The sequence below is a fragment of the Eupeodes corollae genome, chromosome 2 (genome assembly GCF_945859685.1).
Source record: "Eupeodes corollae chromosome 2, idEupCoro1.1, whole genome shotgun sequence".
Classification (NCBI taxonomy): Eukaryota; Metazoa; Arthropoda; class Insecta; order Diptera; family Syrphidae; genus Eupeodes; species Eupeodes corollae.
In genome coordinates, this window is record NC_079148.1 from 150,656,085 (window position 1) to 150,683,204 (window position 27,120).

A 27,120-nucleotide genomic window follows, 5' to 3' on the forward strand; every position below is an offset into this window, starting at 1 on the left:
TCAGTTTTGAAAAAATAAATACATTTTTCTAGACATAAAATACTATGTATTTATTTTACAAAAAAGGATAAATATATACAAATACATATACAATACATAAATTGGAAGCAATATTAACTTTCAAATTGTGTCAGCATACTTTTTTTTAAAATAGTTTTTAATTTAATGAAAATAATAACCTAAATGTCATTTATCATAATTTTCTCTCATCTTCACATATTTTATTTCTTTTTCTTTTTTATTAAATTCAAACATACCTTACATGATATACATGAATAATATAAAAATAAATAAATATTTAAATAAATTATGTAAATATTTTGTTTTTTGTAGTTATTTTGTATGTTTCTGACAGCTATATCCTTAAAACCTAATTTAGTTTCTTATTTGTTCTTGTTCTTTTGTTTGGACAACTTACATAAATATTTTATTTTAAATTTTAATTTTTCTTTAATAAAAATCTTAAAAACTAAATATAAATAAATACATTTTAGGTACTTTATGTTAAACGTGCATATTTACAAGTCAATAAGTTAATTTTTCAAGTTGGTTTCAGTTTAATTCATCGTCTATAAAGCTGAGTTTTGAACATCGCTAAAGTCGATCTGTTCGATTTTTCTGAATGTCGGTATAAAAGTGCTGCTTCCTTGGTTAGCAATCGAATTATTTGATGAACTCTTTTTTTGATGATAGCTCCTTGCTCGTACTCTGGTTGTATTCCTTCGAACTGGATTCGCTGGTGTCTTTTGAGATAGTCTCACTGAGCTAAATGTACTTCCTCTACGCCCTCTTCGTATTTGTGGTGATGGAGTTCCCGTGGCTAAAAAGGACAACAAAACATATCTTAGAAATATCCTTTTTAATATTCAAGTCAATGTTTAGACTAACGTGTTCCAGCAATGGTATTCCTCTTGGAAGCTTGTAACATCTCATACACAATAGCACCAAATGTTCCATGATAGGATGTCTGTCTTTGGAGGGATGGTGCCTGAGCAGTTTGAGGTACACCTGGAGGCAGTCGAACAGGTGATGATAATTGACTAGAAGGAACACCCTTGGGGTGTACAAAATATGTTGTCATGATTCCCTTGCCCTTGACATTGATCTCTCCACGAAGCTTTAAGAAAAAAATTTATCAACATTCATTTTTTGCAAAGGTTTCAGAATAAACTTACCATACAAGTGTAGCCTTTAGTCTTAATAAGTTCTGCAGTCGTTGAAGGAACTTGAATCTTCCAAACTACCCCTGTTGAATCCATACGCGATGCAACATTAACTGTATTGCCCCATATATCATAAACAGGCTTTCGAGCACCAATAACTCCACTTACAAGTGGACCACTTGAGATTCCTAAGAAATTTTGGATCAAAATGGAACTTGATTATTTTTTAAGTGAAAACTTACCAACTCTTAATTGAAAATTATTAAAAGCCTCTTTGTTGATTTCTTCGAGTTTTTGTTTCATTGCCATAGCAAATTCGACAAGATCACAGACACTATCCTCGGAAGTTTTACCTCTTTCAATGAGATGTTTTGAATTCAGTCCAGAAGCTGCCATGTAAGTTGCACCAACAGTTTTGATTTTCTCGATTGAAGCAAATTGTGGTTCCTCAAGGAGGGCATCAAAATCACCTGGAAATGTTAAAGCATAAATGTCTAATAAGGGTGTTTTTTTTATGGGCTTTTTCAAACACGATTTCCGGCATAAGAGTTTTTTCTTATAAATTTGCCCCAATAATGTCAATGGCAGCTAAATATTATTTCTGTTCCGTCGACAAAAGCCTATGACTTAACATAGTTCAGAAGATGAGAGAAAGATTTGATAATAACAGTAAAATGATGGCGCTGTATGACAAGTTGCGCCGCCATCTTGTTGAAACCAAATGTCTTCAATGTTTTACTGATTAAATTTTGGAAACAAAAAAACAGTCAGCATTGACAGCTCAACTGTCAATTTTAATGGATGAAATACTGATTCGTTAAGGGCTTTAGTATTGTTTTGGCTCCATATACTCAAATTTTGATATTGATGACGCCATTTAACCAGAAAAAAGCATTATCACTAAAGACCGTAAAATGAACAAAGTGCTCTATGAACTTCGCAGTACAGATTTATTTTTTAAAGTAAATTTCCACAATTGGGAAACGTTATTGTTCTAGCATTTGACTATTCAAGATGAATTGGAAAACCTTGCAAAACAGTTTGACATTCTCAATTGTCAAACATCCAAACTTCTAACTAGATAAAACACCCAACGTGTCAAATCATTTCATTTTAGTCGTTCAACACTTAATGGCTGAAACACAAACAAGCTTCAGCTTCGGCTTCGTCAAACAAAATTCATTTGCTTTTGGGGGGATTCTCATTGGTTAGTATAGAAATGTCATTCAAAGCAACCTCGAAGCAAGCCTATCGTAACGCAGACGAAGCCGAAGCTGAGTCATAATGGCTGAACCACAAACACGCTTCAGCTTCGGCTTCGTCTGTCTCACGGTGGCCTTGCTTCGAGGTTGCTTGAATGACATTTCTATTATTTCATCACTCCAAAGAGCAAATATTTTGTTTTTTGAAATTTTTTTTATCTGTTGAGCTGTCAGACAAAGCAAATGTTCAGATAATTGAACTAGGGTCCGTTTGGAGTCACATTACGTTACATAACGTTCTTTACCTTACGATTGCCAACGGAACGTAAGTTCGAAGCTACATTGTGATAGCATGCATTGAATTTCTATGGCTGAACTCGTAAACGTCAGGCGAAGCCGAAACTGAAGCTGAAGCGTGTTTGTGTTTCAGCCATAAACCTCAGGAACTCTTCCATTTGATTTTCACCCATACTTGGGGTGATTAAAAAAAAACTGACATACGACAGGACTTAATATAAAGTTTTGTGAAACTGTTTTCAATGAACATTTTTTTGAATGCTATTATTCAAATGATTGTTACTACTTTGGATTGTCATGCCAGAGGCTTCGGTCTTAATCCATTTCTGTGTCATCTCAAGTTTTTTTTGCGGATACTGTCTCTTGCGAAGAAAGGACAAATCTTCCAAGAGTAATTCTTCTCAAGAAAAGTGCTTTCTCCAGTTAGCCGCTCAGATTCTGCATTGTAGGTTCCCTCTATTCCTGACATTACTCGCCCACAGGAATGGTTGACATTTTTAGGGCACAAGAGTTTGGTTTTCTACAAGCCACTGTCGAGTTGAAATTTGCATTTCCCCAAATAATTCTTCTCATACGAAGAAATTGTGTGAAAGTTTATGCTGATGTTAAACCAGAACATACATTCTTAAACTCTTCACCAATATTCAAGTTTCGTGTCACCAAACTGATGTAAGATATTGATATAAAGCAGCAATCTAAAACTTGTCTATTTTTCCTATATTTTTGGCATTTAACTAAAATACAAAAGTTTAAATGTTAACTGAGTTTTTTACAGCTCCAGATCCAGAGTTTTTAACTCATGTAACCTTACCCTTCTTATCCATCTTCCATCTTCAACTATAATCACATATGTGCACCTTAAATCAGATCAGTCTTAGTGTAATTTTGTCCCTGCCGTATAAGTTATTCATGAGAAAAGTTTGTGAAGTCTTTTTCAAGGCTGACAAAAGTGTTCGACCGAACGACATATTTATAAGGAAGAAACATCAATCAAATCAAAGAAAATCAAACCTATAAACAAAAAATCCCCCTGACATATTTTCCTAATTGAATGGATCATCAAACATATCCACATCCGGTCAGGAATGCTACATGAACAACGGTGAACGGTAGGTATTCAATCATACTCGTACATTCCGTTACAGTGACAGGTTTCTGAAGGGATAACGCCCTTTCGCCTTTCACCCAACCCCCACAACAACCACATGAGATTGGATACTTACATATAATTTCATTCAATATACGAATGCACGCCTTGCCATTATCAATGTCCTCAGAATAAAACTCCTGGAAATTTGGAATTGACGCAAACATTACGCCACACAAACTGTGCATATTCGAGTAGAGTTCGTCGGTTCGTTCGTCAGACAAGTAATAAGCAGCCACGTGATCCGGCAGGATATTCTGAAAAAATAAAATAAAAACAAAAGGAACAAAATAAATTACGCATCTCTCATATCCAACGTCGTTTTCGTTGTCGTTGTCATTGACGTTATAATACGAGTAACTGCAAATGTCAGTCAGTAATTCAGTTATAATATATATACATACTCGTACCGTACAACGGTATAACAGAGGATAGATAGAGACAGAAAACAGAAAAGAGTAACCATCAAAACGAACCTTTATTAACGTGTCATTGAGAAACCGGTTCGATTTCATGTTAGTAAGTTCCTTTTCCGCCTGCTCCTTCCAAATGAAATCCAGTCGAGACGTAACCTAAAATAAAATGACATGACGATGACGTGAGCATGAAATTTCTGTATTTCTGTCAAAAAATACAAAATTAACAGAGAAAAATTGCTACCTAAAGGTACTCGTAGCTAGTAGGTACTTACCTCAACCAAACGTGCATGATATGTCACCATCACCAGGAAGACGGCCAGAAGTATCAGCATTTGGCCGGAAAGGGGCATTCCTACCTTCGATTGCACCATTACTTCGTTTATGGTAGAAAAAACATTGGGAAAGACCGCCATTATGAGTACAGTATAACCGGCGACCATAATAACTGCCATCATAGTCTTTACCAGGTAGTAGAGCTTGAGAGCCGTAGCCAAGGCGATCAGACAGAGAATCCAAGTGAACACAATGTACTCAGGATGTGCACAATCAGGAAATTGAACCACCATTGGTTCGACTGAGGGTTTGTCACTGACATTCGAGGAGGCAACTGCCGGGATTGGAATGGCTGTTGTTTGAAGGACGAGGGCACGTTTTGAGGATTCGAAGCTTTCGAGTTGGTGGTTTTCAAGGAGATTCAGTGATGGAATTGATTTTGTAAGATTAATTGCTGCATCAACTATGCTCTGCTGCACAACGTTATTTGTTGGCATCGAAGCAGCAAGGAGCTTACGACTTGTCGAGTCTGTAGTTAAGTTATCTGTGTTTATGCTGTCAACTAGGGCATAATTTAAGACAGGCTGTTGCAGATTATTTATGGTGATGTTGTGATAAATTGTCGCTGAGATGTGGACATCCACCTTAAGGCCACTGTCATTGCTTACGGCGGCACCGACGGAGGTGATGCTGCTTGATTTTTCCTTATTTTCACCATCGACAAATGTTGACGTTGGACAGAGCACAAGACCAACAGAACTCAGAACAGACATTAGGACAATAACGAGGCAGATGAAAACTGTTCGACGTTGTCGCTGGTGAACTAATTTCGCTGAATTGTGCTTCAATATTTTAGGAAATCCTGCAAGAAAAATGTACATGCATAGGACACAATTCAATTCAAAGAAATCCTTTTTTTGAGAGGAAAGAAATATTTACATATATTTAACGTTAAATTTATTTGTTTATATTTCTAATTTCACATTGAACTCTTTTGACATTTAATCTTAAAAAATTGTATGTCTGTCTCACATTCCTGTCTCTTTTAAGTTTAAGTTATCACTCCATTATCAAACGTCAAAATGAGTGACCTCAAATGTGAACACGGCCCATGATTCACTTTATTTAGGTATGTTCATTTACTTTCATTTACATTTCTGTGGATTTTTGTCTAAAGTCCTGTCAGTCTCATAAAGGAAAATTTAATTGACAGAACTCGGGACGAAAATGCTCAAGAAAACCAAAAAGTAAACGAATAAAATAGAAAACAAAATAGAATCTAAGAACTTGTAGTTTTTTTTTATATTTTGAAATTGGTTTTTCCCTTAAACATAAATAAATAAATTTGAAATGTTAACTAAGAAACATTACATACATTTTTGAACACACCCAGAAAATTAAAAACTATTTTATGGAGAATTGAATTTGGATTAATATTTTTTTGTTTTAGAATTTGTTCTTAAACTCACCTGAAAATTCCTCAGCCATTACAAGGATACAACCAGCTGTCAGGACAATAGTACCAACTGCCAAGCAAATTATTAACTTTGTGCATTTTGGTATCACAATTGTTTGACAAAGAACAATGAATATCCAAATCACAAAAACACACAGCATATTGGACCTGTTTGATCGTAGTTTTGTTGCATATATAAGAAAGATAAATGTTTACTTTTAATTAACTCGAGTACAGAAAATGTGTGTTTATTTTACAAATGAGTTGGAAGTGAAAATTGCATGTTTTTTGTTTTGTATTGCACAAAATTTGTTTTATAATTCTTTAATTTACCTGAACATATCCTCTCGTAGTTGACAAAATTTAGCTTCTTGAGTTCGTTCTTTGAATTTTAATGTCCATCCGTTGAGGTATTCTCGACGAATTTCCTTATTTGAGTTGATTTGTATATTTTGATCGATAAAATCATCAATCTAAAGAAAAAGAATCAAATGCGATTACAAAATCATCAAAGAAAATAAAAGTCAAAATAAGTAACTTAACTAATTTTATTAGTTAAGTTTTATGTGTTTATGTTTAAAAGTCGAAAAGAAATACAGGATATCACATTGTTTAAAGTGTTGGCAACTCCAAACATACAATGATTTGACAGCTGACTAATAAGATGTCACTAAAGCTAAGTACACACGATTGTCAGACCGTATAACACCGTCAGATCTTTCAATACAAAAATTGTCACAGATGTCTACAATCGTTTTAAAATAAAATGTGTGTGACAATATTGTCAGCCATTGTGCATAAATAATTGAATTTGTTAAATGTCATTGTTTAAGACGTTTGACATTGGGAGTCAACTATTCCTTGTCATACATAACAAATTTTGTTCGCAGTCACAGCTTAAAATCTGACAACGTAACCGGGGGAAAAGACAATTTTTCGTTGAAAGGTATTGGCTATTTTCTGTCAGAGTATTCTTAAATCTGACAATCATCTGCACTTAGCTTTAGTGACATTTGAGCTTTTTTTGTGACATTAAAATGTCAGATCGAGGCAATTACATACATTGTTGACTAAACCACCAAGTTTTCATTAAATTTTTTCGCTCGTTTTTCTTAATGTGACAATATTGTCAACCATTGTGTATAAATAGTTGAATTTGTTAAATGTCATTGTTTAAGATGTTTGACATTTGGAGTCAACTATTCCTTGTCATACATAACAAATTCTGTTCGCTGTCACAGCTTAAAATCTGACAACGTAACCGGGGGAAAAGACAATTTTTCGTTGAAAGGTATTTGCTTTTTTCTGTCAGAGTATTCTTAAATCTGACAATCGTCTGTACTTAGTTTTAGTGACATTTGAGCTTTTATTGTGACATTTAAATGTCAGATCGAGGCAATTACAAACATTGTTGACTAAACCACCAAGTTTTCATTAAATTTTTTCGCTCGTTTTTCTTAATGTGACAATATTGTCAACCATTGTGTATAAATAGTTGAATTTGTTAAATGTCATTGTTTAAGATGTTTGACATTTGGAGTCAACTATTCCTTGTCATACATAACAAATTCTGTTCGATGTCACAGCTTAAAATCTGATAACGTAACCGGGGGAAAAGACAATTTTTCGTTGAAAGGTATTTGCTTTTTTCTGTCAGAGTATTCTTAAATCTGACAATCGTCTGTACTTAGTTTTAGTGACATTTGAGCTTTTTTTGTGACATTTAAATGTCAGATCGAGGCAATTACAAACATTGTTGACTAAACCACCAAGTTTTCATTAAATTCGTTCTCTCGTTCGTCTTAATTCTGAACCATCTTAAATTGACAAATGTCAAACTGAGGAAAAATAATTTCAAAAGGATTTTTGACTTACTTATTTTCTAAGAAAAATTATCATTTTTAAATGCTTTAATTTTGTTGGTATGTTCGCAATTTAATACCCAAAAAAATATACACTTTTTTGGTTAAGCCTAAGTACCTACCATAATATATTTTCAAGGCCAGAATGTCCGAATATTTCTATCTAACTCACAACTTTCCTTTTAAATACTCTTAACAACAAATTAAAATATTCAAAGTAACTTCAAATGAAATGCATATGCATTAGTTTACTTAATAATAGTACCTATCAACTTAAAAAAGAATTATCTCTGAATCATCTACCTAATAGTAATTCCCGATGCAACTTAAATTCAACCAACGATTCCATGAATGAATTCTTCAAGCCTTTAAAAACTTAGAACGGTACATGAAAAGACAACCATAGCAGACATAACGTAAACTACTCAACTTGGCAATTAGGTACATAAGTCATGTGCAATATACACTTCCGCATAGTTATACACAAGATACCACTTCCTGTGTAGGAACATCCATTGATACAGTTGTGGTCATATAATTAAGCCACAAAATGAACAAAAACATGGAAATTTATTTCAATACAAATATTCAGTTGAAATATTTATATCATTTCATATAATATTCGAAAATTCTTCATAAGTTGTTAGATATCACATGCCTTACAAAAATGTTAAGGAACCGCTAAACCGTTTATGCTAGATCAGTTTTCAACACACATAGGCAAAACGGTTTAAAAGTAAGTTTTGTTTTTGTAATTAATGTATTGTCTAAAAAATTCTATCTCATCAAGTTTTTAATATACAATTAAAAAATATGAAAATAATGTTGAGAATGGGTGTTTTCAAAACTTGAGCAAATAGTTAAAACTAAATTTTATATTCAAAATCAGCAAAAGTCCAAAACTTTTTTTTTTAAACCATGAAAGTATCAAATTCAAGGTACTCTCAAAACTTCATATAGAGTCAAATCAAATCAAGACTCTTCCAAATAACCAATTTGGTTTCAGAAAAGAATGCTCTACTGAGGATGCACTACTTGTAATTCAATATAATATAATTGAAAGCTTACGGAACAAAAACTGTACAGTTAGCTTAGATATTTATATAAATATAGATATAAATTTAAGATTTCCAGACTGGTTTATAAAAATGATTTACAGTTTTCTCGCATCTCAAACTATGTCGGTTGCAATCAAAGATGAAAATTCAGAACCTTTCTTTATAATATTGAGGGTTCCACAAGGATCTATCCTTGGACCTTCCTTATTTAATATTTATCTTCAGGATTTCCCTCTATTACAGAGGAACCTGGTTCCATCCACTATGCTGATGATACTACTATATTGGCAAGCGACCCAATGAAAATTTTGATAGACTGAGTAAGGTACTAAAATTATTTAAATTGTGTTTAGAAGATGAAGATTTTTTCTTTGCAACATCATCATACAATTTTGAGTTTTAACTTAGCTTTAAGGCAAAGTTATTTTAAAAACCTGATGTGATATAAAAGTTTAAAGGCGAGTTTTTGAAATCAGGACATCGTTTGGACAAGTATTAGTTTGTTTGTGGGACATCGCAATCAAGTCTTTTAATATACTTTTGGATGATTTTCTAAAACGAGACCATATTTTCAATTTGTCTTTTACATCAGGTTTTAAAATATGCCCCTTTAAAAATTGTTGAAAGTTGATATTTGATAGGTACTTTGTTTTTAAATACTTAGTTTGTTTTATCGTTATCAAATTGTACTAATTTTTATATGTTTGTTGTATTAAAAATATTTATTATTACTGTTCAAAATCTTAAAACATCAGGTTAAGGGCCTTGTCACGATCTAAATACAAAATAATAAGGAAATTTTTATTGAGAAAAGATGTCTGAAACGAAATTCAGTATTGAATAGCTTCGGGGTAGCGAAAACTTCAAAGACTTGAAATTTTTCGTTGAGCTTATTTCCAAATGAAAGGACTTTGGAAGGCTGTTTCTGATGGTATTGAGACGAAGAAGGATGCAACAAAGCTCTTAAACGCAAAATCGGAGCGTATATTGCTTGTTAAGGATCCATTTACCCTCATATAAGACATTGCAAAAGCTCTAAGGAGATTTGGGATTCTCTTCAGAAAATTTTTCAAGATTCTGGTCTTGTAAGGAAAGTTGGGCTCATCCAAAAGTTTTGTTCTACATAATTGAAAGATTTCTCTACCGCAGATGAGTACGTTAACGATGTTTTAAATACATATTTACAAGCTCAGGTCTGTTGGTCTTAACCTACATGAAGAATGGATAGGATCAATACTTTTAGCTGGTTTTTCCGAAGAATACAAGCCAATGATAATGGGAATCCAAAACTCTGGGATTTTTATTACGGAAGACAGTATTAAAACCGAACTTCTTCAAGACGTTAATTTGAATGCAATTTAAGATACTGCTTTTGTTGGCAAGAACAAGAAAAACTATGGAAATAAGAACTTTAAGGGTCTTAAATGTTACAACTTAAATGAATTTGACCATATTGCTGCTAAATGTCCAAAAAAGAATAAGAACCATCAAGAAAAGAAGAATGCGATGTTAGGATGTGTTTCCGTCACGGCTCTTGACAAAGAAGAATGGTATTTCAACTCGGAACCGTCAGCTCACATGTGCTCAAATAGTGCATGCTTTTCAAGTAAGATGTAAAATCTTAACTCTGAGTTAATTGTTGCAACTAATTCAAAAATGCAAGTCCAAGGTAAAGGTAAAGTCGATATGAAGGTATCTATTAAAAAATTCAAAAAAGTGAGGTTGAATTTTTAGAAGTCCTTCACGTTCCTGACTTATGTATTAATCTTTTATCTGTCTCAAAAATTGTTCAGAAGGGTTTTTCAATGATTTTTTCCAAGAATGGATGGTTATTGAAAGACCAAAGGGGTAATGTTGTTGCAACTGCAAGCTTGGTGAACAATATGTTCCGACTCAACAGACCACTCAACCAAAGTGCATATGTTACAAAAAATGTAGCTTCACACTTTGAACTTTGGCACAATCGTGTTGGACATCCAAGTATTGAAACCACACAAGCTATGATTCCGAAAGTGGTTAAGAATATTGACTGCGATAGTTCAAAAATCAATTCCATCACATGTATCAAAGGTAAAATGGCAAGCCTGCCGTTTAACTCAATTGGTACTAGAGCAGAATCAATATTAGAACTAGTACACATAGATCTTTGTGGTCCGATTGAACAAAAATCAATTGGAGGTTCAGAGTACATGCTTCTATTCATTGATGATTTTTCAAAAAAGGACCTTTCCGTTTTTCATTTAAAGCAAGAATGAGAATGTAGAAAATCAGACTGGTAATAAAATAAAGGCCATTAGAAGCGACAATGGAAAGGAATATAGCAATTTTAAGATGTAGAAGTTTCTAGCAGATACAGGCATTCAACATCAAACAACGGTTCCATATTCTCCGCAACAAAACGGGTTGGCAGAAAGAATGAATAGAACCATAATCGAAAAAGCGCGTTGTCTTCTCATCAAGTCTGGTTAACACAAACGTTTTTGGGCTGAAGCTGCAAATGCGGCAATTTATTTAACGAACAGAACACCTTTACAAAGGTACAAAAGAAAAAACACCTGAAGAAATCTGGAGTGGAAGAAAAGTGAACCTACAGCATCTTAAAGTTTTCGGTTGTCAAGCAGTTATTCACATTCCAAAAGAAAAGCGGAAGAAACTTGATGCCAAAGGAAAAGAAGTAATTTTTATCGGATACTACACACACTCTAAATCATAACGCTTCTATGACGTTAAGAAAAAAGAAGTCATAATAAATCGAGACGCAGTTTTTCATGAGCAAAATTTTCCAAAAGATGGTGAGACAAACGATGATATTTTTACAGGATATGATTCAGTGGGGAATGAAGACGAAATTCCATCAATGAATTTAAGCAATGAAATACCAATCGAAATAAGTGACGAAACGGAAAGTGAAAAAAGTTTTTTGGATGCTCAAGATGATTTCATTGTTGAAGAATCTTCAGAAGGAATCATAACAGAGAGAGGAATAAGACAATCTACCAGAATAAGAAATCCACCTGAAAGATACGGTTATCTATCGTACGTGGCCAGCAACAATGATGAAGATCCAAAGACAGTCGATGAGGCAATGAAGAGCGAACATAATATGTCTGATTGGAAAAAAGCAATGAACGATGAATATAGAGCTCTTTTGAAAAACGGCACTTGGGAAATAGTTTCTTTACTAAAAGGAAAGAAAGCCATAAATTCCAAATGGACATTTAAGACGAAAAAAGATACAAGTGGTAATGTCGAAAAATATGAAGCTAGTTTGGTCGAAAAGGGGTATTCGCAGCGTCAAGGGACCGATCATCAAGAAATATTTTCTCCCGTCGTAAGGTACACATCCATAAGGGTACGATATGCTTTGGATATCGATCAAATGGATGTTGTGACTGCTTTCCTGCAAAGTGAACTTCACGAAGAAATTTACATGAATCTCCCTGAAGGTTTTGATAATATTCAAAATAAAGTATGTAAACTCAAGAAATCACTGTACGGTCTCAAACAAGCTAGCAAGAGTTTGGAATAAGAAATTGTATGAAACTTTAAAGAAAACTGGACTTAAACAATCAAAAACCGATCCGTGTATTTATTACAAGGCAAACAGCATAGATAAAACTTTTGTCGCTATTTACGTAGACGACATATTGGTTTTTACAAATAACAAAGATGAAAAAAGAATTATCAAAGAAAAATTTTGGCTAATTTTGGAGAAGCTAAATTTGTGCTTGGTATGCAAATAACTCGCGATCGAGAAAAGGGAAAGTTATGGATAGGATAGACTGACGGACATACTTAAAGAATATTCTCAAGCGATTCAACATGGAGCATTGTAATCCGGTATCCACACTCTTAGATATTAAAGAAAAGCTTAAAAAAGAAACACATCAACAAAGCAAACTCGAAATTGATTACATGAAAACCGTTCAATATCAAGAAGCTATTGGAAGCATTTTATATGCAGCACAAGTAAATCGTCTAGATTTATCCTTTGCAGTGGGGGCTTTATCAAGATTTAATAATAATCCTTCAAAATCTCATTGGATAGCGGTTAAACTACTTTCCCGTTATATAAAAGGAACAATAAATTAAAAGCTAGAATACACTCGAGACATTGAAGGATGTTTAGAAAAATTTTCGGATGCTGACTGGGCTAGTGACTCAAAAGACAGAACATCAACTACAGGTTATCTCTTTAAATACCAAGGAGGACCTATTTCGTGGAATGCAAAGAAACAACTTATTGTTGCTCTCTTCACCACAGAAACTGAGTATATGGCCTTAGCCTCAACATCTCAAGAAGCACTTTGCATTCAATCTTCATTGCGAGAACTAATTAATTGGAATCAAGAACTTATATTGCAATGCGATAAAAAGAGTGCAATAAACATATCTAAAAACAACGTTTATCAGGCACGTTCAAAGCACATTGAAATAAGGTATCATTTTATATGAGATCTTACAGAAGGTAATAAATTATAAGAAGAATATTTGAAAACTGAAGAGATGCCTGCTGATGTTCTAACCAAAGGACTCCCTGCTACAAAACATAACAACTGTTGTACTCTCATTTTTATAAAAGTATAAAAATCTAGTGGGGGTGTTGAAAGTTGAGATTTGATACTTTGTTTTTTAAATACTTTATTGTTATCAAATTGTGCTATTTTTTATGTGTTTGATGTATTGAAAATAAATATTACTGTTCGGAATCTTAAAACATCACTTTTTCATTGTCTTATATTTCAATTTTCGTTTTTCTTGTATTTTAATATAAACTAATTGTCACCTCACATCATATACCAGGATTTTCCATTGATGTTTCATTCACCACTAACTTCTAGTTAAAGAATGAACACTATTATTTACCTTTCTAGTTAAAAAATTGTTATATAGTTTTAAGTTTAAATAAATTAATAAAAATACAATACAATACAATGATTAAATAGTATCAAACAGAATTTTGATTTTACACAAATCTGAAAAACATTATTCTAACCTACTCCCGTTTTCATGTTAAATTATATTTAAAAATTTTTACATTTATGAATAGCGAAGAATTAAAACACGTGAACAATTTATTTCAATTTATTTAATTTAATTTTTAGTTTTATTTCCGTGTCTTAATTTTATAATCCCAACTGTATATATTAACGTAAGTACACCTACTTAAGTATAAAGTATTCGACGAAACGACGACGAACGCCAACAACGAAGAACGTTAAAATAAAATGTAAATCAGCTTAACGGAATATGTATATGTATATGTAAATGAAATGAAATTTAACATTACCTCTTCAGCTGCAGTTAAGGACGCACTATTATCCTGTTTTACATCACACAAAATGGAATCGGTACGATTAAGTGCTTCTTCTGGCTCGTTTAGCTGGAAATAATTAAATTAAAAGAATGAAGGCTATAAAAACATGACAAATCCAATATAAGAAGAATAGTCAGAAGAGGGAATGTGTGGTTGTGTGATGGCCATCACATAAAACTGTCCAACTCGTATCCTTTCGTCCTTACCAGAACCAGACCCATCATTAGACATATCCACAAGTGGAGTAATTTATAGTTTGATGGCCAAGGAAGGAAGGAAGAATGAAAGACAAAGTCTTCTCTTATTTCTTGTTTATATCCGTTTATCCGTTTAAAGTTTGGTTTTCTTTTTTGCTTTATACTGTTTATGTGATTCCAGTTTTCAACCACAAACAATAGGATCACATTTAGGCCAAAAGTCGGAAGAATTCTTTTTTTGTTTTAGTTTTATTGTTTCTTAGCCACAAAACTGGCGGTAATCCCAAACATATTGACAGAGACAGACAAAGCCGAGAGTCTTACAACGACCGACACACAAGCACAACGCAGAAAAAAGGATGACAGGAAGCAGGAGAAGAATACAAAATAATCAACAAGGATGTGGGTAGGGTTGTCTTTGAAATGGAATCACTCACATAGAGAGGAGGATGTTGTTATGTTGCTTAAGCTTAAGGCAAAGAGGAAGCGAACTTACATTTTTGAAGGGGATTTCCGGTGTCCACTCTGTGGTTGGTTCATCCTCTGTTATAACACTCTTGGGATCCAATCTGTCAGTTGTTGCTGCAACTTGTTTAACTGGAGTGGTGTTGTTGGTATTGGTATTGGTATTATTGGCGGCATTGTCGATGGGTTTTGGTGTATCATTGGCTGGAGTTGGAGTCTTGCCATTTGCAACTACAATGCGAGTGTCGCCATTCGCGTCGATTACATTGCCCTCTAGTGAATTATTGTTTGCAGATGGAGGTTGTTCAACTGAAGGAGTTGGTTTTGTAACGTTATAAGAACGTCGGTTGCCAAATCGACGTCGTGGCCTTATAGAAAAAAGAAAGAAAATAATAAAATAAACATTTAAACTTTAAATAAAACCCACACAACTGTCAAAATTCATGCAACTTTAATTTGGTAATGCAATGTTTAATCCTTGGTTTAAAAATTTCAACCGTCGTTCAACCGTGGTTTAATTATTATAATTGGCGTTTAACCCACCGTAATTGTTAAGTTGAACGCCGGTTGGGTAATTGACCTTAAATGTTCGTCAAATTGCCTTATTGGTCCAGTAATTGATCTTCACCACTATTAAACCAGTTGAACAACATTAAACCCACCAAAATTAGTGAGTTCAAATTAATGAACCGCGGATGAAACGTTAAACGACGGTTGTGAAATTGACCCTTAATTTTTATAAAATTACCTCAATGGCTCAGTCCTCTTTATAAGATATGTGATGACGTTGAAACGCTTCAAGTGGCTATCTCTGCTTCCACCATCTCCCGGTTCCACTTCATAAGTATCGTTCAAGCATTTCAATGTAGCTTCCGATATATGGACTCGCCTTCAGTTGTTAAAGTACAATTGATATCCAAACAAAAACATAAAAAAGGAGAAAGATCAAAAGTTGAAATGGTATCAAATTGTTTGACATTCTTCTAGAGAGGTATAAAAGATATCTCTCTGAACTTACCCAGGTATTCCACCGGATTCCATATGATTGGCAATAATTACATCATTGGACCATACGTCAAAATGCCATTTTTTATTGCCCAGGACACCGCACATCACAGAACCACTATGTATGCCGATTCGCATATCCAAATCGACCTACAATATAATAAATATAAGATAAGGACATGTCGAAAAATGTGTAGTATGATATTTCCTAGTAAAAAGGACCAGAGGGATATTAGGACAGGACAGGACAGGAAAGGCAGACCACGGACCACCTATTTCATGTAAGGGTAGGTATGGAAATAAGAGAGAATATGCAATTTATAAGTTGAATGAGATTTATTGTTTGAAACTTTATAAATTGCTATATTGTTGACGATAACATGAGTTGAGGTGGAGGCTATTATGATTCTGGTTACTCTAGTGTCCGTTCCCTGAATAAAATGTAGAGTAGATAGAAAGGAGGGAGTATTTTTGTAGCAAAGGAAACAAGGCCTTTCGAATTATAAATTGTTCGTCCGGATACAAATTAAATGGCTCAATAAATTGACTGACGATTAAAATTTTTTAATTGGTTATGTCATGATAAACACCGGTTTTTTTTTTGTAATAATTGTTCGTTATCGTTTTCGAATAAAAATGAAATCCAGCTTAAAATGGTTAAAATATACCGGAAAGGTTATGCAAATATTTAAATCGAAAGTATACATATTGGGCTTAAGATTAAATAAGGGGTTGCAATCTGCGTAAAAAAGGTTGAAACAAAGAGCATGTGCGTCCATTCATTAAATAATTATTAAAGGTGGAAGGATTTGTTAAATATAAATTAACGAGATTATCTTTTTTTTTATAACATTTATGCTTTTAAGGAATACACACCTTATTTTTTTTATAATAAGTGCACACTCAAGGGGATAATACTACCCTTATTATGTAGACACAGTGTGAGCACTAGGAAAGGGAGAGAGGGGTTGAAAGGAGGTATCGGTGCACATTGATTTGAATTCCTGAATATTGCAATGGGTTGGAAAGATAGAGTGTGGCAAGGCATTCGCACAGTACGGCTAAAGAACGACTCTCTGTACTTGACAGTACAGCATTCCTAGAAGCGCGAGTATTACGATTGAACTGTTTAAGGGGAGGAATGCAGCTGGCTATTTCTCTAGAGCATAAACCATTCAAATAACGGTAAAAGAGGTTGAGACAAGAAACATTTCGACGATGTTCAAGCGACGTAGATTATCTAATGATGGTAATATCACCAATCAATCTTAATTCTCTACGTTCAATACTGTCCAAGAGGCTTAAGTAAGTTGCAGGAGCATTAGCCCAGAGATGGGAGTTATACTCAAGCTTCGGACGTATATAAGCCTTGTATATAACAGCCAGATCAGAAGGGGTGAAAAACTTCTTGGATCGCCTTAGAAAACCCAAACATCTTGCGGCATTTTTCGTTCCACAAAAGGTGGTTGGTGATATACATATCGAGATGTTCAGTCTCCTCAATGCAAGTGCCATCTATGAATGATGGCAAGGCGGTATATCTCGCTTAAACGAAGCAGACAAGAGATCATTAATAAAAATGAGAAAGAGTGTTGGAGATAGAACAGAGCCCTGGGGCACACCAGCATTTATTTTGTGTTTTTCAGACTTGAAAGTTGTATTGAACGATTCGAAACGTAATTACTAATTCAATGAAGGATGGATTCATGAAAACCGAAAGCACGCATTTATACAAAATATTGGTTATAATTTGAAAACGAATGAGGTCCAAAAAATTAAGGAGATGGAAGTTATATTTCGTGTTATGTAGTTTTTCAATCAAAAGAGGTATATCCAACTTTTAAGGATATGCAGACAGTATCAGCTAATTTCGCTCAATAAAAGTCCACATTAGGTTATTAGTAAGATTTTCTTTTTTTAATTTTAAGGAGTGAAATAATTGTTTAAATTTTACTTAGACTTTTATTTTACTTTTAGTGATTAGGTTTTTATTATTGTAGTTAGTTGTTTGTAGTTTTTTGTTTGAGTAATGAGCTTATTTTTTTTTTGATTTTGCAGGTGACGATTTAGATTAATAAATATTAATGCTTGGTGTACTGAAAATGAATTTGGATAGGGCAACGGTACTATGCTTTACAGTCCGTCATTTTCATCCAAAGATAACTTAGGTAATAGTTTACTTCGAGTAGATGGACAATTATGAGGCTGTTAAACATGTTTGCTTATTCTCGAAACATTGCACGAAGACCCTACCATCGACATCCCAATGTTGTTGTTCAGGATACCATCGCCACTGTAGCATCGGTAATAAAGGCAAATTCAAGCGGTTTGACTCGAAACTTGTCGGGGCAAATTGGAGTTAGCAGACGGTTATTACAAATTACAAGCAAATTAAACCCTCAGAATTTTTCTGTTTGCTAAGAATTTTGTCGAAAAATGATTGCAATGGCCGAAGAAAACAACACATTGATTAATAGCATGCTTTTGAATGATGAGGCCCATTTTGACCTAAACAGCAATGTAAACAAGAAAAAATATTCGTATTTGGAGTGAATCAAATCAAGAAATGCTGCATGAGGCGGAACTGCACAGAGAATTAGTAACTGTGTGGTGAGCAGTTTCTTCAAGGTGTATTGTCGGGCCATACTTTTTTGAAAAAACGGAGTAACATTAAGTGTCAATGGAAACCGTTATTTAAAGATGTTCAATTAGTTTTTTGTGCTCAGAACTACTCTAAAGACATATCATATTGAACAGTATTTGGTACCAACTATCGCAGCTCAAGTTTGGATACTAATTCGACTTTAAATGAATTTCATGCGCTGTCCGACTCTTTTCAGAGAAGTGTATCCCATTTTCCGCACATTGAGATCTTTCTTACGGGCGACTTCCATGCACACAATTCTTCGTGGCTGCGCTATTCTGGCAAGTCAACACTCGAAGCAAGGTATGTCGAGATTTTTGGTGAGTTAAACCACCTGAATAAGTTAGTTGACGAGCCAACTCGGATTCTTGACGTTGCATGCCAATCCGCCAACACTCTAGACTTGTTTCTTACCTCTGATCCTAATAAATGTACTGTCAGTGTATAATCGCCTCTAGGCACATCAGACCATTGTGTCATATCTCCAAATTTTTCATGCCAAAAAACGCCAGTTAAAGTTAAAATCCCTATGAGAAAGCCAACTGGGACGCTCTCAATGAATTCTTCAGTAACTTTAAGCTCTTGACTCGGTAGTGACGTGAATTCCAGTGCAGATATGATAACAAACTTAAATCTTTGTGGAATGAGAAATTTTATCCCGAATATGGTAAATTCTATCAAACGCAAAGAAAACTCATCGTTTGTTTCGAGCTGTAAAGAAGTTATTAGGATTAAAAATGGAAGTTTCGGGAATTACAAAGCCAACCCAACCGAGGAAAACCGGAATAAGTTCAAACAAGCTAGAAAGACATGTAACGGACATATACGATGCATTACATTTTTGCATGACCAGAAATTACGACAAAAAATACTACAATGTCCCGATGGAAGTAAAAATGTCTGGTCATTTCTACAAAATGTGAGTAACATTACGTCTTTGTCGGCTCCTACGCTCGTTTCTAATGACACTCTTGATTGATAAAGTCAATTTGCTTGCAGCACAGTTTGCTGTTAATTTGATGCTGCCAGTGAGTGTCATGACTCAGCCTGTACTTAAGAGTGCAAACTTTTGACGAATCTTCTTTCGCACTCGTTCAATTGCTAAAGTACTTAAAAATCTTGACATTCACAAATCCGCTTGCCCGGATAGTATCCCCGCTATTGTTCTGAAGAGGTTTTCTTCAACGATGGCAAAACCACTGCGTAAGATTTTTCATCTGGCCAATTCTACTGGTCTCTTTCCGAGTGGATGGAAAACTGCATTTGTGCAGTCTGTCCCTTAAAAATGCGAATCCTCCTCCCCCTCTAAATAACGTCCGATTGCACTCACGTTCCTTCTTTCCAAGGTCATGAAAAGACTGATTAATTTCCAGCTTAAGAAATATCTTGAAGAACGTAGCAAAAGATCCATTGGTGATCTCATGAATAATCTCACCGAACAGTGGAGCAAATCTTAACATCGTTTTGGAGAAAGTAAGATTATTGCTCTCGATATTTCAAAGGCATTTGAAAATGCGTGCTTTTATTATTGATGAATCTCGTGTAGAATTCAATGCTTCGAAAACTCAATACTGTCTACTATCGCAAAAGCGTAACCCTCCCTCTATGCCGCTATCCATGAGTGGTACTTTCATCGAGGAGACTGAACAGCCTAGGCATGTGTATTGAAAACCACTTGTTGTCGAGTGATCACATATATGCCATGAATACCCATCAGTTTACCCTTGATCTCAATATCGGTCGCACTGTAAAGTACAGAGATTCTTTTTTAGTCGCACTACACGAATGTTGAATGCTCAATACACACAATACACATTAAATGTCTAAAATGTGTTCGTAAAATATTCGAGTTTCAAATTAAGTTTTTTTTTTAGTTTATACAAAATTTTTACCTGCTTTTTGTTAAAGTTCAGACCATTTTTAAAAATTTAACTCTATAGTCTAGTTATTTGTAAGGGTCAACAAAACTGCTGACTTTTTTAAAAACACACCATCAAACAAAAACAACCGCTGGAAAATCATGTCAGCGCATCTGGATGGTCTAAAATGTATGACAAAATTTATTTTATGTAGATATCTCTGAAGATTTCTGGTCCGTGAATAAAGCTTTCTCGAACCAAACAATATAGGCATGTAGACACGCTTATCCATACACAGGTATCTTTCTAAGAATTATTATACTTTTCTTTTCTAAAGTCTCTAAGTCAAATTGGACCCATTACAATAACTTGCTATGAGAAGTTACAAATGGGACCAAACGATTTTGAGCGTCTGAAAAATGATTTTGAAAAATTTTAATTTAAAAAAAATGTAATGATAGGTCTTAAACTAGGAAATTGTTTTTTTTATTTTCGAAGCAATATTTTTAAATTATTTATCACACAAATAATTGTTCGTACAATTTTAGGAAGAACACGTTTGGAGTCAAATGTTTCATAAGTTTCTAAAAATAGTTATTATTTGATATTATACATTTTTACAAAAGTTGTGTCTTTTTTATCACGGTTACCTTCGAGTCTGGGAAAAAACTACAACAGACCAAATAAAAGAAGGGTTCAAAATGTATTGTAGACATTTGTTTAGATTCTTAAAAGTTCCTAGAGACTTGATTTGCTAAGTTTTCTTCTCCATTTTTGAAAAAAATAAATTGTTTGAAATGCGTATTAGGTCTTCCAATTTCTAATCTTTTGTCCCAGAAACAGTTCTCAAAAGAGCTTGCTTTTTAGAATCAAACATAGAATGAAGTAAAAACAAAATTCTTAACATACAAATTATTTGATAAAGTGAGCTCTTTTAGTTAATATCGTTTTGCAACACTGGTTTAAACAGTTGACGAACGTTTTGTGTTTTAATGTCAAACATCTTTAATTCGGTCTATAATTTAACCATAATTCGTCTTACAAACGAACAACGCTTGCAATTTACTGAATTTTATTATCAAAAGCGTGCTCTGTTAAGAAAGTTCATCCATTTTATGGTCAGTTTAATGGACCCACTGAAGCGGCTATTCGGGATATTGTGAATAAATTTCGCACCAAATTTACATTGTTGGACATTAAACCACTAACACGCTTACTGAAGAAAATATCACAGCTGTATATGCTAGTATGTTAATAATGACCATTAATTATCGATTCGTCGCCGTTCGCAGCTATTGGACCTCTGTTACTAAATAATGTGGAAAATTTTGCGGAAGGTATTTAGGTGTGATGGCTTTCAAAATACAGCTGCTGCGAGAATTGAAGTCGAACGACCTAATGCAACGTAAAATTTTTGGTTAACGGGCTCTTGGAAAGTTGGCCGAAGATCCACTTATTTACCGAAAAATTGTGTTCAGCGACGAAGCTCATTTTTGCCTCAATGGGTACGTACATAAATAAGCAGAATTGTCGATTTTGGAGTGAATATCAGCCAGAAACATTGTAAGAACTACCAATGCATCCAGAAAAAATCACAGTTTGGTGCGGTTTATGGGCTGGTGGCACCATTGGACCCTACTTCTTTAAAGATGATGTGAATCGTAACGTAACTGTGAGATGATATACAACTTTTTTTTGCCCAAAATGAAAGTTATTGAGTATGTGTTTTTTTTTTAGAAAAAACTCTTCTATAGCTTTTAAAAAATAAACCTTTATATGTTTTTGAAAGAACAGACAAAAATTCAATTTTGCTTAAATTAAATCCACTTAAATCATTTTACCAAAGGTTATTTTATGCATTGACTTCTATTAATTCTTTTTTTTTCATAGAATTCGTGAACTTCAAAAATGTTTCTAAATAACACTCAACATATAGACATTTGAGATAGTATGTTCCAAATTTCAATTAATTTGTCAAAAAAACATTGAAAGTTACAGATTTTTGAGACACTCAAGCTCGTTTGGTCCCATAGTGATATGTCTCTTGCACGTCCTATTAAAAAAATTTGGTTTCTATTTTTTTTTAAAAAGAGTGTTTTAATGATTAGAAACTACTATAGTTTGTCCGTAATTTTAAATACGGTATTTAATTCTCATTTTTTCGTATTTTTAAAATAAAATGTTTGTTTTTAAAACTATAAGACAGTAAAAATGACACATTTTGAAAAATATAGACGAAGTTGAAATAGATTTTTAACAAACCTATTTTATAAAGGTATAATTATAGGCTATGAGGTGGAGGATATTCAAATTAGACCCTCTGTCTAATAATGACGTCAATAGTCTTAGGTCTCTAGTCCCTGGTTCTACACGGGCTGACGCGATATCAATTTAAGTTTTTTAGCGTGATCCTAGTTCAAGGTTGAATGTGATGCAGGTACAGAATTTATTCAATATAAAATTTAAAACAAAATCGCTACCAAAAACGAACCTCAATACTGCAGTCACAAGGGTCTTTGAATTTCAGCCTACATTGTCACAATAAGAAGAGACACCAAATATCCCGAGGACTTCCTTTCTAAATTACTGTACTGCTCTTTCTTCTATCAAAAACAACAGTGTCCATTTCCAACTAAGATTCTTTTAATAACAACTTTTTAAATGAAAAGACAATACAAATTATATTGACCTATAATCTCCAATTTCAATACAAAGCAAGTAAAAAAAAATCAAAGTCAATTTAATTCTGTCTGGGCTCAAATTCCCAACACCGCTACCTTAGTTTTCAAAAAAACAATCTCTGCAGCTAAATTATTACCAACAAAGCTTTTGTTACACGTTTACAAAAATATTTTCTGTTGCTCCTTTAGCCTAAATGTGAAAATCATCCATTTTTTAGTTGAAATGTCACTCCTTATAAAAAATATCTCCCTTAACAAAAACAAAATAAGAAAGCTAATATATTGGAGAGACATAAGAGACAATGGAGTGGTGAGCAAGAAATAGAACTGTCACCCTGTCATCTTGTTTGGAAGACAACACTTTTTGATTCACGCGACATCTCTGATGGCCATGGAGTTAAAAGTATTTACCTCACCGAAAAGGAGATTTTACTCAGAAGATGTGACGTAGAAGATAATCACATATGAAGTTACATTTAAGGATCTAAACAAATATAAAAGAAATGAACTCACATGAGTCTGCAGTCTGACGTCCTTGATGGCCTTTATCATGTGCAGGCCAGTTTCTACACTGCAAACCGCATGATCTGGTCTCGTCTTCCAATTATCACTCTCGAACATTGAAACACAATAATAACAGTCTCCCAATAGTTTTATCCTCAGACAGTGATTATCCTGAAAGGAATCAATTAAATATCATCTATACTTTACTTTAAGGAGACACAAACCTCAGCAATTCTATCGAAACGTGCAAACAAGTCGTTAAGTATTTTTACCAGCTGTTGTGCCGAAGTTTTGCTTGCTAGCTCCGTAAAGCCCTGAAATTTATTGTAATAAATAGAAGGACGAAAATAATAATTATTAAAACAAGCCACAATAACGATAAACTGTGTGTGTAAGCAAAACAAAAGAAAAATAAAAGAATAACAAACTAAAAAGAAGATAACAATCCAAAAAAGGACTCTCTCTCCTTTGCACAATTTAAATTGCTAATTTTATGGCTTTGGGCCAAAATAAAAACGTGTGGCGCACTGATGCTGACGTTATAGTGTGACTGTGGCTTTATATATTCTAAGATGAAATGTGGTGACGAGGGGGAGGATAGCTTACCTTAATATCTGCGAACAGGATGCTTACATTATCCATTGGATACACGTACAATTTGTTAAACTGCGTTTCCACGTTCGGATCCGTACCTTTGTACATTTCTTGGCGAATTTCATTATTTACAACCATAGGAAGGACTATTCGGAGAAAGACAGAAAAAAATAAAACAAATTTATGAAAAATAAGGTTTTGGTCCTTTTTTGTTTTTCAGAGGACGAGTTAAGTGTTGAGTTGAGTTGAGTTGCGAGAGAGAGGAAATAAACGAGTATGACTATTTTATAATTTACCTGAAGGAGTATTTTTTTAAAGGTTCTTTATTTTATATTTTTTGGATATGAATCGATTGAAAGTTGAAACGAAAGATTTTAAATTGAAATGTGTTTTCCGGAAATGCGAAAGGTTGTTATGATGATGTAGTTTTATTTAAGCTTGAGTAAGATTTTAAAATGAAGTGATTTTTTTTTATTAGTTATTTAGTTAACAAGCTTTCAAATTGTTTTTAAGGTAAATATTATTCGCTTAAAGAGAATAATATAATTTTTGGGAAAGGAAATTCCGATGTAATTTAAATAGTTTTATTGTATAAGCTTCAAAAAATATTTTAGTGAATTTAAATGTTTTTTTGAAGAACAAGGTTTGCAGAAGAAAATTGAACTTAAGAAGATGTGGATAAAATCAAAATAGAATTTTCAAGCTTCGTAGATTTAGCTTCCTGAACTAAATTAGGTTAAATTAGAAATGTTGACATTTCTAGACGTTTTAAGATCTCTAGAATCTAAATCCATGAATTTGAGAGAGATGACTGTGCGTGCGTTTGTAAAGAGAGTTTTTCTTAACGATTCAGGATTTTGAAATATGATAAAATTATGATGACTTATTTAAATTGACAAGAAATATATATTACTCGAAAGACAATATTTTGGAATTTTAATTGAAGTGACACATCTGGAGGTCCAACTTTCGATACCTTTTTTCAACATTTATGGCAATAATACCGCGAATGTGGTCTTTCAAATGGTCGATCATTTCGGGTTAACCGGCGAGGCGGTGTTGACTACCGATTTTACATATCTTCACATAAAACAGTCAAGAAGCTTGACTTAAATCACTATTGAGTAACCAAACGTTTTCTATAAATCACTAAACTGAATGTGTGTGACATATTGAGGCATCTTGTTGAAACCATAGCCTTACTTGGGAATTATCATCACTCTAAATTCGGAAGATCAATTTGAATGCCCTATCCATTCAACTAATAGTGAGCTTCATAGCTTACTAGATACCATATTTAGTCGAATCGAAAATTTTGACATTTCTCGACGTTTCAAGGTCCCTAGAGTAAATATAAATAAATATAAATAAATTTATATTTATAAAAGCTCTTTAGAAAGATGCCTTTGCGAACGTTTTTTTTTGTCGTCCACAGCTCAAGAACCAGTAGAGATATCGACTCCAAATAAATTTTGTTATACAGATAATAATGCAGAAAGATGCAAAAAGGGCTCTCAAGAAAATTGCGTGAGTGGTTTTTTTTACCATAGTAATTTGAACAAAGGTGAACACTTTGGGTAACCCAAAATATCTCACGAAGCAATAAGGCTAGAGACTTGGATTAAATTTGTTTATATTAGATATATATTGTTACGTGATATAAAACAAATATATTTTTGGAAAAAAATTCCAATTAAAGGATTTTATAAATAAAAAAAAACTGACAAAAAAGTATTTGTCACTTCGAAAATTTTACGAATAAAAAATGATTTTATCTCGAAAACAATTTTGTGTAAAGGAAAATAACGTTTTCAACATCTGCTTAAATTTTGAGAAAATCAAATGGACAGTTTTTTACAAAAAATTAAAAACCTAACAAAAAAATTAACAAAAGTAGGTAAAAATTGATTTTGGACTCAAAAAAATTAACAAAAGTAGGTAAAAATTGATTTTGGACTCAAATATCTTTTCAAAAATTGAAGATTATGGCTTTTAACTAGTTTTAACTTATAAGAAATATTGATTTCACCATTTAGAAAAGTTTTGAGAAGCATCGAATTGACAGGTTTTTTTTACAAAAAAAAAATAAAAACCTAAACAAAAAATTAATAAGAGTTGGTAAAAATTGATGTACGACTTAAACATATTTTCAAAACTTTGAGTTATTTGCTTCAAACTGATTTTATTTTATAAGAATTATTGTATTCAACATTCGATAAAACGAATTGTCTGTTTTTTGGTAAAAATTTACTTTCGACTCAAATATCTTTTCCAAAATTAGAAATATTGCCTTCAAACTTCTTTTATCTGACAGAAAATATTGTTTTCGACATTTAGTAATTTTTTTATAAGAGTCCAATATACTTTTCACACCAAGGCCAAAACCCGGTTTGCGCGAAATTATCGGTTTTGGCCGGAAACCTACATCGAGAACTCAAGTTTTCCCATACATTTTTGGTAAACCTCAAGTTTTCGTAAACTACAAGTTTTATATAAAACCTCTCGAAAACTAGTAACTAAAAAACTTGAACTAAACAAACAAAACGTTCGAAACATTCAGCGCTCAAATTAATATAAAGCAGTTGATAGCTGCTGTCAAATCAAATATTTCATTTTGAAATAATTTTGCTTAGTGGTAAGAAATATTATTTATACAATTTCCTTACAAAATAAGAATTATTGCTTTTTGTTTTTTATTTACAAAATATGGAAGAGAACTTTCGCCAAATGTGTCCGACACTTTCGCTTACTGCCTGGATAAAGACTTTCCGGTAACTCCGTTGAATCAAAAGGGTTTGAGAGATATGAGAAAGGACATATGTACGTTTATTTTTGGAGGAGAATAAGTACGAAAGAAATCCTCTGGAAGCTAAGTAGCAGCGGGCTAGGACGAAACGTTCCACAATGTGGGAATCGTTCTTCCAGTGTATAAAACCACAACAGTGGACTATCGCCCCTTGATGGACTTTGATACCAA

General features: G+C 33.4%; 1 protein-coding gene across 4 annotated transcripts in view; it reads right to left on the minus strand.

Annotated features, from left to right (window-relative positions):
* Positions 1 to 213: 213 nt before the first annotated feature.
* The window catches only part of LOC129946747 (adenylyl cyclase 78C), a 162,883-nt gene continuing 135,976 nt past the window's right edge, over positions 214 to 27,120 (minus strand). For all 4 annotated transcript variants that reach the window (XM_056057061.1, XM_056057060.1, XM_056057063.1 and 1 more), the window contains 16 exons: positions 24,156 to 24,289; positions 23,774 to 23,863; positions 23,559 to 23,720; positions 15,875 to 16,011; positions 15,605 to 15,745; positions 14,888 to 15,224; positions 14,168 to 14,260; positions 6,291 to 6,430; positions 5,971 to 6,125; positions 4,501 to 5,363; positions 4,286 to 4,381; positions 3,886 to 4,066; positions 1,406 to 1,633; positions 1,176 to 1,351; positions 889 to 1,117; positions 214 to 820 (listed from right to left, as the gene is read on the minus strand). In XM_056057061.1, coding sequence (XP_055913036.1) covers positions 570 to 820; positions 889 to 1,117; positions 1,176 to 1,351; positions 1,406 to 1,633; positions 3,886 to 4,066; positions 4,286 to 4,381; positions 4,501 to 5,363; positions 5,971 to 6,125; positions 6,291 to 6,430; positions 14,168 to 14,260; positions 14,888 to 15,224; positions 15,605 to 15,745; positions 15,875 to 16,011; positions 23,559 to 23,720; positions 23,774 to 23,863; positions 24,156 to 24,289 — 3,413 coding nt within the window. In that variant the 3' untranslated portion in view covers positions 214 to 569. The remainder of the gene's footprint in view (positions 821 to 888; positions 1,118 to 1,175; positions 1,352 to 1,405; positions 1,634 to 3,885; positions 4,067 to 4,285; positions 4,382 to 4,500; positions 5,364 to 5,970; positions 6,126 to 6,290; positions 6,431 to 14,167; positions 14,261 to 14,887; positions 15,225 to 15,604; positions 15,746 to 15,874; positions 16,012 to 23,558; positions 23,721 to 23,773; positions 23,864 to 24,155; positions 24,290 to 27,120) is intronic.